Raw genomic sequence first — 12,017 nt, forward strand, 5'->3', positions numbered from 1 at the left:
CGCGCCTCCTCCCCCGGCAGTGATTGGCCGGCAGCCTGCTCCCCGGCTCCCAAGCGACCGGCGCCCCGCGGGCAGGCGAGTAGGAGGGGGCGCCGGCTATATATATCGCTGTTTCGCAGGGCTGGGTGCGCGGGACGACGGCCCGTTTGCTCCCGCAGCTTCGATAGCGCGCAGGACTCGCCAGACTCACGGCCCGCCGCTGGGACTCACGCACGGCCCGCGGGCCGGAATGGCAAAGCGCGGGCCGGCCATGGGGATGCTGCTACCCGGGGTCCTGCTGGCCGCCCTGATGATGGCCCTGGCGGACAGAGGGGCCGCCGCACCCAACGGCACGCGGTCCGCCGAATTGGGGCATAGCTGGGACGGCCTGGTGGCCCGCTCCCTGGCACGCCTGCCGGTGGCCGCGCGGCCCCCTCAGGCGGCAGTCCGCAGTGGCGCGGGGGACTACCTGCTGGGCCTCAAGAGGATGAGACGCCTCTACTGCAACGTGGGCATCGGATTCCACCTGCAGGTGTTGCCCGACGGCCGCATCGGCGGCGTGCACGCGGACACCAGCGACAGTGAGTTCGGGCGTGCCGGGAGGGTGGGGACCGGGCAATAACTCCGGGGACCGTGTGGACTCCCCTTGGACGGGAGGATTGAGAGCGCGCCCGGCGGCAGGGCCCCGCCTCCCGCCTTCAGAAGCCTGGTCTCCCGGTGCCGAATTCCAGCGCCTTCGCCGGCCGGCACCCACGGGAGTCTGGGACAAGCGCCCAGACTGAGGCCGGACTTGGGGATTACCGACAGACACGAGACGAGCTCTTAATGCTTGCGATGGGACCCAGGGTTTTTCACCCCTACTCATTGAGGTCCCAAGAAGCTCACAGTCGGAAGGTCTATGTGGGGCCCAGGGTCACCTACACTTTTCTGACCTGCGTCCTGCTCCCCAGGCCTTCTGGAGCTCTCTCCCGTGCAGCGGGGCGTGGTGAGCATCTTCGGAGTGACCAGCCGCTTCTTCGTAGCCATGAACAGCAGGGGCAAGCTCTACGGCGTGGTGAGTCACAGGGGGTCTGGCTGGGTGAGCACCTGCTGGGGGCAGAGTGCAGGGCTAACAGGATTGTCACACACACACACACACACACACACACACACACACACACACACACACACACACACACACACACACACACGTCTGGTCACCGGAGGACTGACTGTAGGGTCACTAGGTCTCAAGCTTTTCAGCTTTAGTAGTTAGAGGAATGTTGGGTTTCCAGACCAAGGGAACTACCTTACCCTATCCCTGGGGACTTAATGATCCAAGGAGAGAGGGGAGTTCGGGTTCGGCAGAGGTGGATCCCAGCTGGCAGTACACGTGGTAGGAGATACCAGGTTGATAGAGACTAGGCAGGTGAGCTATGCTCCGCCTAACGTGGGGCTTATCACGAAGCCTGGGATTCCCGGCTGCAACCAGCTCACCCTGTGTCCTCTCTTCCAGCCTTTCTTTACCGATGAGTGTAAATTCAAAGAGATACTCCTGCCCAACAACTATAACGCCTACGAATCCTACGCATACCCCGGCATGTTCATAGCCCTAAGTAAAAACGGGAGGACCAAGAAAGGGAACCGAGTGTCACCTACCATGAAGGTAACCCACTTCCTTCCCAGACTGTGACCCTCAGGAGCCCTGCCTCAGCCTCGGAAGCACACCCCACCCCTCAGGAGGAGCACTTTCTCTCGCTGGAGAATTGTTTGCAAAAACAGGTGTAAGATATTTAAATTATTTAAATATGTATATATGGACGACCAATTATTTATAATTCTGTGTATTTTCATTTTCTGGGGGAAAATGACCAAAAGAGCAAACGAAACACAGCTCAGACTTTTCTGGTACAGTGGGACAAATTTCCTTCATTATCAGAAGTCCAGGGTGTGCTGCTATTTCATTTGTGAGTCTCTAAAATTTGGTGACATCAGATTCCAACGGGTGTCTGGCCTTTGTGTCTGGAAGGGGCTGCCTGAGACCTCTGAGCCAGTGAGAGGAGGCACCCTGAGCTCTCTCTCCTTCTGTCCTGTCGGGGAGCAGGCATCCTGAAGCAGCCGCTCCCTCAGCTCCCTTTGGTATGAGCCTGGTCGGATCGGTTTACTCCAGGGACAGAAGTGCGTCCCGGAAGTCCTCCCGCCTCTGTTTTTAGATCCCCAAGACTGATCTTTGAACTCTCTTGCAGTCACGCAGTCAATCTTCTTCAACCTACCGATGGGAGACCCTTAGACAGCTTTATAAACTCCTGTTTGGCTTTTTTTTTTTTTTTTTTTTTTTGGACTGGCCAACAGGGCATGTGGCTTGTAGCCATTGGGACTTTGTCAGTTGCCTGGGAAGGAACTAGGAATGGACAAGGAGGTGTGTGCCACCACCAACTCTAGCAATGAAATCATTATTTTGTGATAGAGGATGACTTGTCGGGATATAACAATGTATTTTGCAAAATTCAAGCTTGACAAAAACGGGCTTCTGAATTTGGGGAGCTTTGTGCTGGAACTCCGTAATTTGAGGGTGAGCTGTCCTTTCCATCCTGGGCCGCCCTTGTGTAGTCGACCTGCAGGAGTCTGCATCCCTGTGCTGTCCTGTGCGAATGCACTCTATTCCCCTCTGAGCCCCTGGTGACCACTCTGGAGGCTCTGCCGGGTGCATCTCTGCCTGCTTCTGTCTCACAAGTAGCATCTTGCACCCTGCTGGACTCTTGTCACGTTTCAGCTATCTTTACCCAATGATTTACTTTTAGTAAGGGTACTCATGGTGAAAATATGCACGGCCAGCTGTCGGAGTGCGCTATATGGTCACCAAGTCAAGTAACCCCTATATTTTTCTTTATATATTTTTACGAATGTAACCCCTGTCGCTGAGACCAAGATGGAAGAGGCAGGGTCGGCGGCATTTAAAAAAGGGGGGGGCTGAGGTGAGGGAGAACATTTAATTTTAATGAATGACTCTTTGGAGTTTATACAAAATGACCTTAGCTCCTGCAGCAAATGCCCTGAATGCTTCTCTCTTCCCCCCCCCCCCCCCCCCACCCCCTACAAGATGTTAAGGTTGGGAGGCTTCTGAGCTGCCTCCCGAATTAACTTTATGGGAGGCTACAGACTGCAAGACTGAGGGGGGGAAAGGGGGGAAATCTGATTGGCATTTTTTTTGTCTTTCACATTCCTTTAGAAAACTCTTTGTTTGAATGTTAATCGGATACTTAAAATACTATTCTGTACCACAGCCCAAGAAGGAAGAAGCCACGCCCCGAAGCTGAGGTGGGAGCTTGGTCATGCCCCAAACTTCCCCTTCTGCCTGATGGCTCATAGGACAATACAGATTCTGTGTTTTTTAAAACAGGTCCTAGACTCAAAGAGTGTTGGGGACAAGACAGTTGAAGGTCTTTTGTTTGCTTTTTTTTTTTTTTTTTTTTTTTTTTTTTTTTAAAGACTGTGTGTCAAGGCCCAGACTGGCTCTGAATTTGCTGTGTAGCTGAGGATGACCTTGAATTTCTGATCCTCTTGTCTCCACTTCCCAAGTGCTGGGATTACAGGTGTGCCCCACCACACCCATTTTATTAGGTGCTACAAATTAAAATCAAGTGCACGACAGGCCACTCAACAGAGCTGTCTCCCTCTTTTTGGGGGGGAAGGGGAGCGGGGTCTTATTTGGTGACGTAGGCTGGCCTCCTTGAATCAACAAAGTGCTGAGGTACCTGGCCCTGCTCTGAAGGGATTCTCTGCAGCTATGTTGTCTCAGGCAGGCTTTGGTCCTCCCTGACCACCTGTTAACTGGTTTCCTTTCCTGTGCCCAGGGAGAAGGCTGTACCTTTGGAATTTTGTTGCTGGGATAAGTTTGAGGTTTCTGTATCCCATCCCCCCTGCACCCCGCCGCCCCGTTACCGAGTCAATCTGTAGTTAATACAGGTGTCGACCCAGAGATAGTGTGTGCTGTGCACACTGGATGCTCCATCCGAGAGAAGCATTCAATCATGTATAGAGAGCCCCACGGGACCGATGGGATTGATCAGCAAAGATATTAAAGTGGCAAATGTGTCTGGAAGTACCTGTGTCTGCTTCTTCTTTTTCTATTTGCAGCTGAGTAGGATGGGAGCAGGGAGACTGATTTTAGCCAGCTGTGTCACACAAATGTGGCTTTGAAAACAGACATGGAGGGCTGGAGAGATGGCTCAGTGGCTAAGGGCGCCACCTGCTCTTCCAGAGGTCCTGAGTTCAATTCCCAGCAACCACATGGTGGATCACAACCATCTATAATGTGATCTGGTGCCCTCTTCTGCAGATTAAGTATCATATACAATAAATAAATAAATTAAAAGAAAACAGACATGGAGGCAAAGGTGTCACAAAGCAACACGCCTTAGTGCCTCCCCTCAGTGGGCTCTATCGCTGCCTACCTAGTCATTAACTCCATGGGTCTGTGTGCACAGCCTGTGTGAGTACTTGCTACTAAAGGTCTATGGGGCAGAAGCTGTGGTCAGGATGAGATCAGCCAACTGCTCTCAGTGACGAGATGGGGTCATTTTACAAGCCATAAAATATACTAGATCACAGGTCTGTGATGCTATGTAAAGGTTTTGTTTATTTATTTTTGGAGACGTCTTACCAGACCTGTGTTCTGGTCCTGCCTCAGGCAATCCTCCTGCCTCCTGCTCCCAAATTCTAACATGGTTTTGCATCATATACACCTGGCTGAAATTTGGTCTTAGTTTAACTTGTCTGTTTCAGGATATGTTCAGATTTGGGGTTTGTTTTGCAAGCAGGGCCTAGAGATGAAGCTCGGTGGGCGCAGAGCAGCGTTTGCCTAGCACACATGAAGCCCTGGATTACATCATCAGCGTTACGTAAACAGGGTGTGGTCGTGCACACCTGCAATCACAACATTTGGGAGGTGAAAGCAGAGGGATCCTAAATTGAAGGTGAGTGTAGGGCCAGCCAGGGCTTATGTGAGAGCCCTTCTAAATAATAGTATGAATAGACTAGTAGTAATAAGTGACTGGGGCAGGCTCACCTACCTGCTTGTCCCCATGCAAAGGAGGCCAGCCATATGGCAGACTCCAGAGAAACACCTCAAGCACGGTCCTGCCCAGCTCTGGAGGGCCCACCTGGCCCATTCAGATTCCCAGCCTTCAGGTTGAACACAGACACACACTGTATGTGACTGTGCCCCAAGAGACTGGCACAGGTGCTCTTTGTCGATGGTCAGAAGCAGCTAAAGTCATCTTGAGCCGGGGCTGAGTGTGTGTCTTTGTTCTGTTTTTGTTTTGAGGATTTTTTTTGTGTGTGTGTTTGTTTGTATATGGGCTTCAGGGTAGGACGTGTGCACGGAGAGAACTCGGGAAAGTCAGTTTTTGGTCACGCATGATGGCACACACCTTTAATCCCAGCACTCATGTGAGTTTGGGGCCAGCCCAGTCCACATACTGAGTTCCAGGACTGCCAGGTGAGAACCTGACTCTTATTTATTTTTACCTTCCATCACACTCAGGTCACCCATAGGGTTTGGCAGCTGCCTTTTTTTTTTCCCCACTGAGCCATTTCACTGGCTGTGGTTTTAGGGTTGTTTTTAGTTGTTGTTTTGTTTGAGACAAGACCTCACTATGTAGACCAGGCTGGCTTCAACTCCCAGAGCTATGCCTGCCTCTATTAAATGCTAGGGTTAAAGATTTGCACCATCACCAAGAAGAGACTTGATACCCTATGAGCATATACAGGGGGAGGAAGTCCCCCTCAGTCACAGTCATAGGGGAGGGCAGTAAGAGGAAAATGGGGGGGGGGAATAGGAGGATACAAGGGATGGGATAACAATTTAGATGTAATATGAATAAATTAATAAAATATATTTAAAAAAAAGATTTGCACCATCACACCTGGAAACTTTGGGGTTTTAATTTAAGGGAAGAGCTCACACTGTACACACTACCACAAGTTGTGTGGTCCATTTTCTAGCCTCTGGGATAACTGCACATGCAAATGCATCTGAAGTACAGTGGATGAGCCCAGAGCTCCCCTGATTCCCCTTCTCCAGGGAAACTTTCAAGTGTTAAGGAATTGCTGCTGTCAAATAGAGACTTTTGTTGGTGATAATGGCTGTGAGGAAAGCCATTAGGTGGTCACACTAAGCTGTGGGCCACCTGGAGCTGCCCGAGGGACTGCATGGTACTATCCAGTCAGGGCTCCTGTTGAGCCTGACTTGGGGGGGGGGGGTACTAGACTGGCAGTTCAGTGGTGGATGGAGACATACCACAGGGCGTGGTCAGCCAAGGCTGTTCCCATCTCCACCTGCCTGAGTGGTGTGGCATCTGTCTCTGGGGGAGTCTGGAAAGCATGTGACTCAGGGAGATGGCACCTGGCAGGTGGACCCATTTCTTTAAAGGACCGCTCATAGCATGTAAAACAGTCAGGAGGCCTTGGGCTGCTGGCCAAGCCCAGAGCATCCCTTTCTGAACAGCCTGGATGTGTGCGTTGTGTGCCCCAGGCTCGCTGGAGTCCTGGGTAGGATAGTGTCAGACACATCTCCGTCAGCTGTCGCTTTTGCTCTCCTCTCACTGAGAGGCATCTGCGCCCTGCTGCTTCAGGTCATTATAGCCAGAAATGTCTCTATGTGACTTCTGAGGCAGGCCACCCTCAGTGTTCTGAGCTACTACAGGGTTGGACACCTAAGGTCCCCTGTCTGTTGTTCCAGGAGGAAGTAGAGCCATACAGAGCAGCCCCAGGAGGTGAGTGCTCTGTTAAGGGCCCTCATTGAGCCTGAATAGGATGACAACCCTAGGTTATAGTCAGGCCCTGTCTTCAAACAAACAAACCAGAAATCTAGCAGTGGGGAAGTAGAGGCAAGAGCCTCCTGAGCTCAAGGTCAACTCACTCTATGCAGTGGCCATATGCGGTGGCCAGCCAGGGCTTGTCAGATGTGATGATGTGCACAGCTGTAATCCCCTCACTCAGGTGCTAAAGGCAGGAAGATTAGGAATTCAAGGGCAGCTAGAACTGCATAGTAAGTTTAAGGCCAGCCTGAGCTACATGAGACCTTGTATGAAAGACCCAAAATAAATAAATAAATAAATAAATAAATAAATAAATAAATAAATTGAATAAAATGAATAAAAATAAATAAATAAATAAGCAAAAAGGAACTATACCATGGGGTTCTTTCTGGCTTTGGCTCCCAGTTAGCTCTTCTGTGTCAGCCCAGTGCTGAAAATGGTCGTTCTGGGGACAAATGAGGCAGGCAGGGTGTGCTGGCCCTTGGGTGTTCTGGCAGAAGCAGAATCTATTGTTGTGATTAAACACCCTGACCTAAGGCAGCTTTGGAAAGAAAAGGTCTATTCTGCTTCCAAGTCCAGTCCTTGAGAAAAGAGGGAAGTCAGAACAGGAACTCAAGGCACAAGTTTGAAGGCAAGCCTGCATGCTTTTCCACACAGCATTACCCCTAACAAAAAAACTCACTCATAGTGGGAATCATGAAGAGTTAGCTGCTTGTTCACTCCCTCTCAGGCTCATTCTTAGCTAGCTTTCTTATACAGCCCAGGATCACCAGGCCCTGGGGCACACACCTTTAATCCCAGCACTTCCAGAGGCAGCGGCAGCGGCAGAGGGTCGCAGTGAATTCCAGGAGAACCAGGACTAGATAATGAGACTATCTCAAAAACAAAAGCAGCAAACAAACAAAAATTAACCAGTATCACTTGCCCAGGGAATGGTGCCACCCACAGTGGACTGCCCCCTCACCCCCCCCTACAATCAAGACAGTCCTCCATAGACATGGCTACAGGCCATGATGCTCTTAGAAATTCCTCAACTGAGACTCTCAGGTGACTCTAGGCTGTGTCAAATTGACTGTTAAAACTAAGAAAGGATCCAACTCAGAGAGAGCCTCTTTCATGCTAGGTCAGCACCCATCACTCACTGACCTACATCCTAGCCTTATACTTGTAGTCTTTTTTGTTTGTTTGGTTGGTTTTTTGTTTTGTTTTTCTCTGTGTAGCATTGGCTGTCCTGGACTCACTTTGTAGACCAGGCTGGCCTTGGACTCACAGCGATCCACCTGCCTCCACCTCCCGAGTGCTGGGATTAAAGGCATGCACCACCATGCCCAGCCCTGTATTTGTAGTCTTAAGCCACTAAGTTTTCTTGATTAGTTGAGAATTAGTTTATTAGTTAGTTCATTAATTAATTAACTGGCTGATTGATTGATTTTAAGGTAGGGTCTCACTTTGTAGCCCTGGCTGTCCTATAACTCACTGTGTAGACCAGTTGGCCTAGCATTCACAGAGATCTGCTTGCCTCTGCCTCCTGAGTGCTGAGATTAAAGGCATGTGCCACCACGCCCGGCTCAAATTCCTTTCTTTTCTTCCCTATTTTGCTTTATTTTGTTTTGAGACAGGGTCTCACTCTATAGCCTGGGCTAGGCCTGGAACTTACCAAGTAGATCAAGGTTGCCTTAGCTTCAGAGATCTTCATCTTAGTTACAAAGTTACAAAAAAAACCTTAGTGGTTTAAGACTACAAATACAGGGCTGGGCATGGTGGCGCACGCCTTTAATCCCAGCACTCCGGAGGCAGAGGCAGGCTGATTGCTGTGAGTTCGAGGCCAGCCTGGTTCTACAAAGCAACTCCAGAATAGCCAAGGCTACACAGAGAAACCCTCTCTTGAAAAACCAAAAAGAAAAAGAAAAGAAAGGAATTTGAAGGAAGATTCAGCCTGCTCTGGCAGAGCTCTACAGGCAATGGTTTTGAAAGCCTAACTTCTATTGTCCCATTTCCTTGGGCTGGGAATTCAGAGGCACACTACCTTCCTTGTAGCTGGTTCCTCACTCTACAGCTCCCAGACTGTGTCTTCTTCCTGTGTCGAAATATGTTCATTTTCTTTGTGTTTGTCCCCTGATCTCATCCCCCTAATAGTGATCCCATCTTACCTCATTCTGAGCTACTGTGGGTTAGGCCTCTAGCAACAGATTTGAAGACTGGTCCCTTATAACAAAGCCTTCTTATTATGAGCAGTGTGGGGACATTGTCATACACAGGGTCACCTACTGGCCTGCCTCTAGCCATCAGAGCTTGGTACCCTGTCCACATCCCAAGTTAGAAAGTATGAAGTGATGGGTGAGGCAGAGCAAGGCCCTTAACACTTCAACCCAGGCCAGCCTGGACCAGTCATGAAAACAGGTCCAAGAGGTCAGTGGGCACCTTCATGTGGTAACCCTTCCCTCCCATTCCCCAGGAAGCCACTGACTCTTGTAAGTCTCTTGACTCCAGCCCTGAAGGATGCAGGTTTACAGAGGGCCAGGCAGACCTAGCTAGAGAAGAGCCCAACTCTCCAGAGGCCCTCTGAACCCCTCTAGAGCTAGGCTTATTTGTATTTCAGAGCTAATGTCATTTGCCACCAGAATATGCCGACGACCTCAAGTAGCTCTTGATTACCTTCCAGATGAACTGTGGCACAATGAGAGTCTAACCCAGGTTGCTCTGCCTCCTCCAGACTCAGAAGTGCACTGGGGGGCTCCAAACAGATCTAGGAGCCTGGCACCAGCCTAGGGTCAGCCAGGGCCCCAGTTTGCCTGAAAGATCCAGGGGAGGCAGGCACCGAGGCAGTGTCTACTTCTCCACCTGACTCCCACCCTGCCACTTCCTCCCTGCAGGTAGAGGCTACAAAGGATGCCCGAGCCATGTCACACTAGCATCTCCTGAGAGGCCCATTCCTAGCAGGCAAGGACTTGTGTCTGAAATGGGAGGTGAAAGAGATTCCTGGATGTTTGAGGATCATCCGTGCTGAGCAGGGCTCTGAGGACACACTTGTGGTGTGTGTGTGTGTGTGTGTGTGTGTATTTCCCATAGAGCTGCACAAGGGCCACTGGTTGGTGGCTCTGAGGAACACAGCTTTAACTTTCTCATTGCTCTGGCAGCCAGCAGTTGGCAGTAGGGTGGGCAGGACATGTCCCCTCCCCAGATCCAGAGCAGATTCCTCCTACAATGGGTGGCAATGGGTGATGGTGGCTGTCCCTCAGTGCCCTGTTCTGTCCCTTTCTCTTCTCTAGAAGGGCACCCGATGTTAGATTTAGCCCCACACAGAACCCAGGATGATCCTCTTGAGAACTTTAGCTCTGTTGTCTCTGCAGAGACCCCATTTCCAGGGAAGGTTGCAGAAGCTAGAAGGTAGACCTATCTTTTGGGGGAGGGGCTGAGGGAGACAGTAGGGTACACATCTGTTCCCTGCACCTAGGGAAGCACTGCTCACCCCAGCTCCACAAGCTTGATTGGGCTGTGTATGGAACAGGCATGGGGCTGGCCTTTCAGCCCTGTCCGGTGTGGGAGACCAAGTACAGAGGACAGAAGTGTCTGGGATTAAGCAGAGACATCACCATACTCAAGTGGACCCTTCAACACTGGATCAGGAGGGCCGGAGCAAGCTCTGCAAGCTCTTCCCTTCTAGCCTGGCCCCAGGGCCTTTGTAGTTCACTACCTCAAAAAGCTCCCTTCCCCAAGCTCTGCTGAAGCAGGCCTCCCCAGCCACACATCTATCTATCTTTCTACACTTTTATGTCCATGCTGCAGACTCTGAGCCCACTCTTTGGGGTCTTGTATATATCATCTTTGCTGAGGCACCCCCAGTGTCAGGAGAAGGAACCCGGATGCAGGAAGGACAGGACAAATGTTTGTGAAGTGACTGGAGTGAGTGCGCGTGAACAGGAGACCAAGGATCCGGTCCCAGGCGGCTCAGGGCTGGGGAAGTACCTTCTAAACTTTGCCGTCCTTCCTGTTGGGGGTGAGGGCCTAAGTCAGTGCGGGCACCCCGGGTGTCTGTTCCTGCAGAGCTGAGGTCACCTCATTCCAGCTAGGTAAAAGCCAGGCAGTCCCCTGGGAGCATCAAGCTGCCTTCACACTCGGTGCAGGGGTCAGGCTGACCGTTTGCCGGTGTGTGCACTGCCCAAATAGGGCCCTTTTGGCGAGAAATGTGCATTTTCACGCAACTTGGCCCAGGAAATCCCTGGCTATTCATGTGCTAAGGCAGGTTCTCGTCCTCAGTGGCAGACACAACAGGAACCAGAAGAAAAGCAGAGGGGCTTGAGGTTGGCCAGGAAGCCATCCAGGGGGCCTGAGGCCTCTCTTCCACAAGCCTTTGCCCTGCAGGGGGGGCCATGGGTGTCAGGTCTCTCTGATCCCTCACACTCAGTTTTGGGCCTTAGTTGTTCCAGCCAGTGTGTGACGTGGTGTTCAGAAACCAAGTCAAATCACTTGTTTTCAGCCCCAATTCAGCTGTTGACAACAGCCATGTCTGTGAGCCTGCAGCCACAAGCTCTCCCAGCCTCACTCTTCTCACCTGTGAAAATGAGCCCCCCACTGCTCTTGTCTTCATGGTCTGGCTGTTAGCAATGGTTCAAGAAATGGCCCCCAATCTGCAGCCAGCGCTGTGCCTCCCTCCACTGTCAGAGCTAACTCAAAGCGTCGTTCCAGCTCTCTAACAAGCTGCTGATGTCCCCTTCCCAGCACTCAGGACACTGACACAGGATGCTCAGGAAGCTGAGGTCATCCTCAGCTACCAAGCCAGTTGGAAGCTGACCTGGGCTACATACGACTCTGCTTCAAAACTAAGTAACAGCATAAGCATGTTTTAAGCCCACCATTGGATGCAACACTTATGCTAGCAGGTTGCTTGAGTTATCAGAGGCTCAGACACAGCCCTGCCCTCCTGATCCCTCCTCCCCCGGGAAGTTGTTTCTCAGCTCTTCTTTCTGGAGCCACAAAGATCCTCCCACGCTCCAGTTTCAGGAACTGTATTGCTGAGGGACAGTGACCCTCCCAATGGGGCTAGAAGTGGTGAGAAGCCTGACTGAGGCCTGACTGAGAGGCTGTGCTGCTGTTCACTGGAACATTGGGAGGGACTGGAAAGTGTCTCTAGCATGGGCCCATGGGCATGGCTGCCAGCAGTGGCCAGCCAGTCTGAGGCCCTTGATTTACTCTTATCTCCTGTGATCTCCTCCCTCAATAAGTGGGGTTGGCCACCTG

The 12,017-nt window shown here is 51.3% G+C and overlaps 1 protein-coding gene across 1 annotated transcript; it reads left to right on the forward strand.

The window, feature by feature from the left end:
• Positions 1-229: 229 nt before the first annotated feature.
• Fgf4 (fibroblast growth factor 4) lies at positions 230-1,733 on the forward strand. Its single transcript, XM_051147039.1, has 3 exons — positions 230-560; positions 930-1,033; positions 1,475-1,733. The coding sequence occupies exons 1-3, from the start codon at positions 230-232 to the stop codon at positions 1,649-1,651; spliced, it is 612 nt and encodes a 203-aa protein (XP_051002996.1). The 3' UTR covers positions 1,652-1,733.
• The last annotated feature ends 10,284 nt before the right edge of the window (positions 1,734-12,017 follow it).

This window comes from Acomys russatus, chromosome 5 (genome assembly GCF_903995435.1).
Source record: "Acomys russatus chromosome 5, mAcoRus1.1, whole genome shotgun sequence".
NCBI lineage: Eukaryota > Metazoa > Chordata > Mammalia > Rodentia > Muridae > Acomys > Acomys russatus.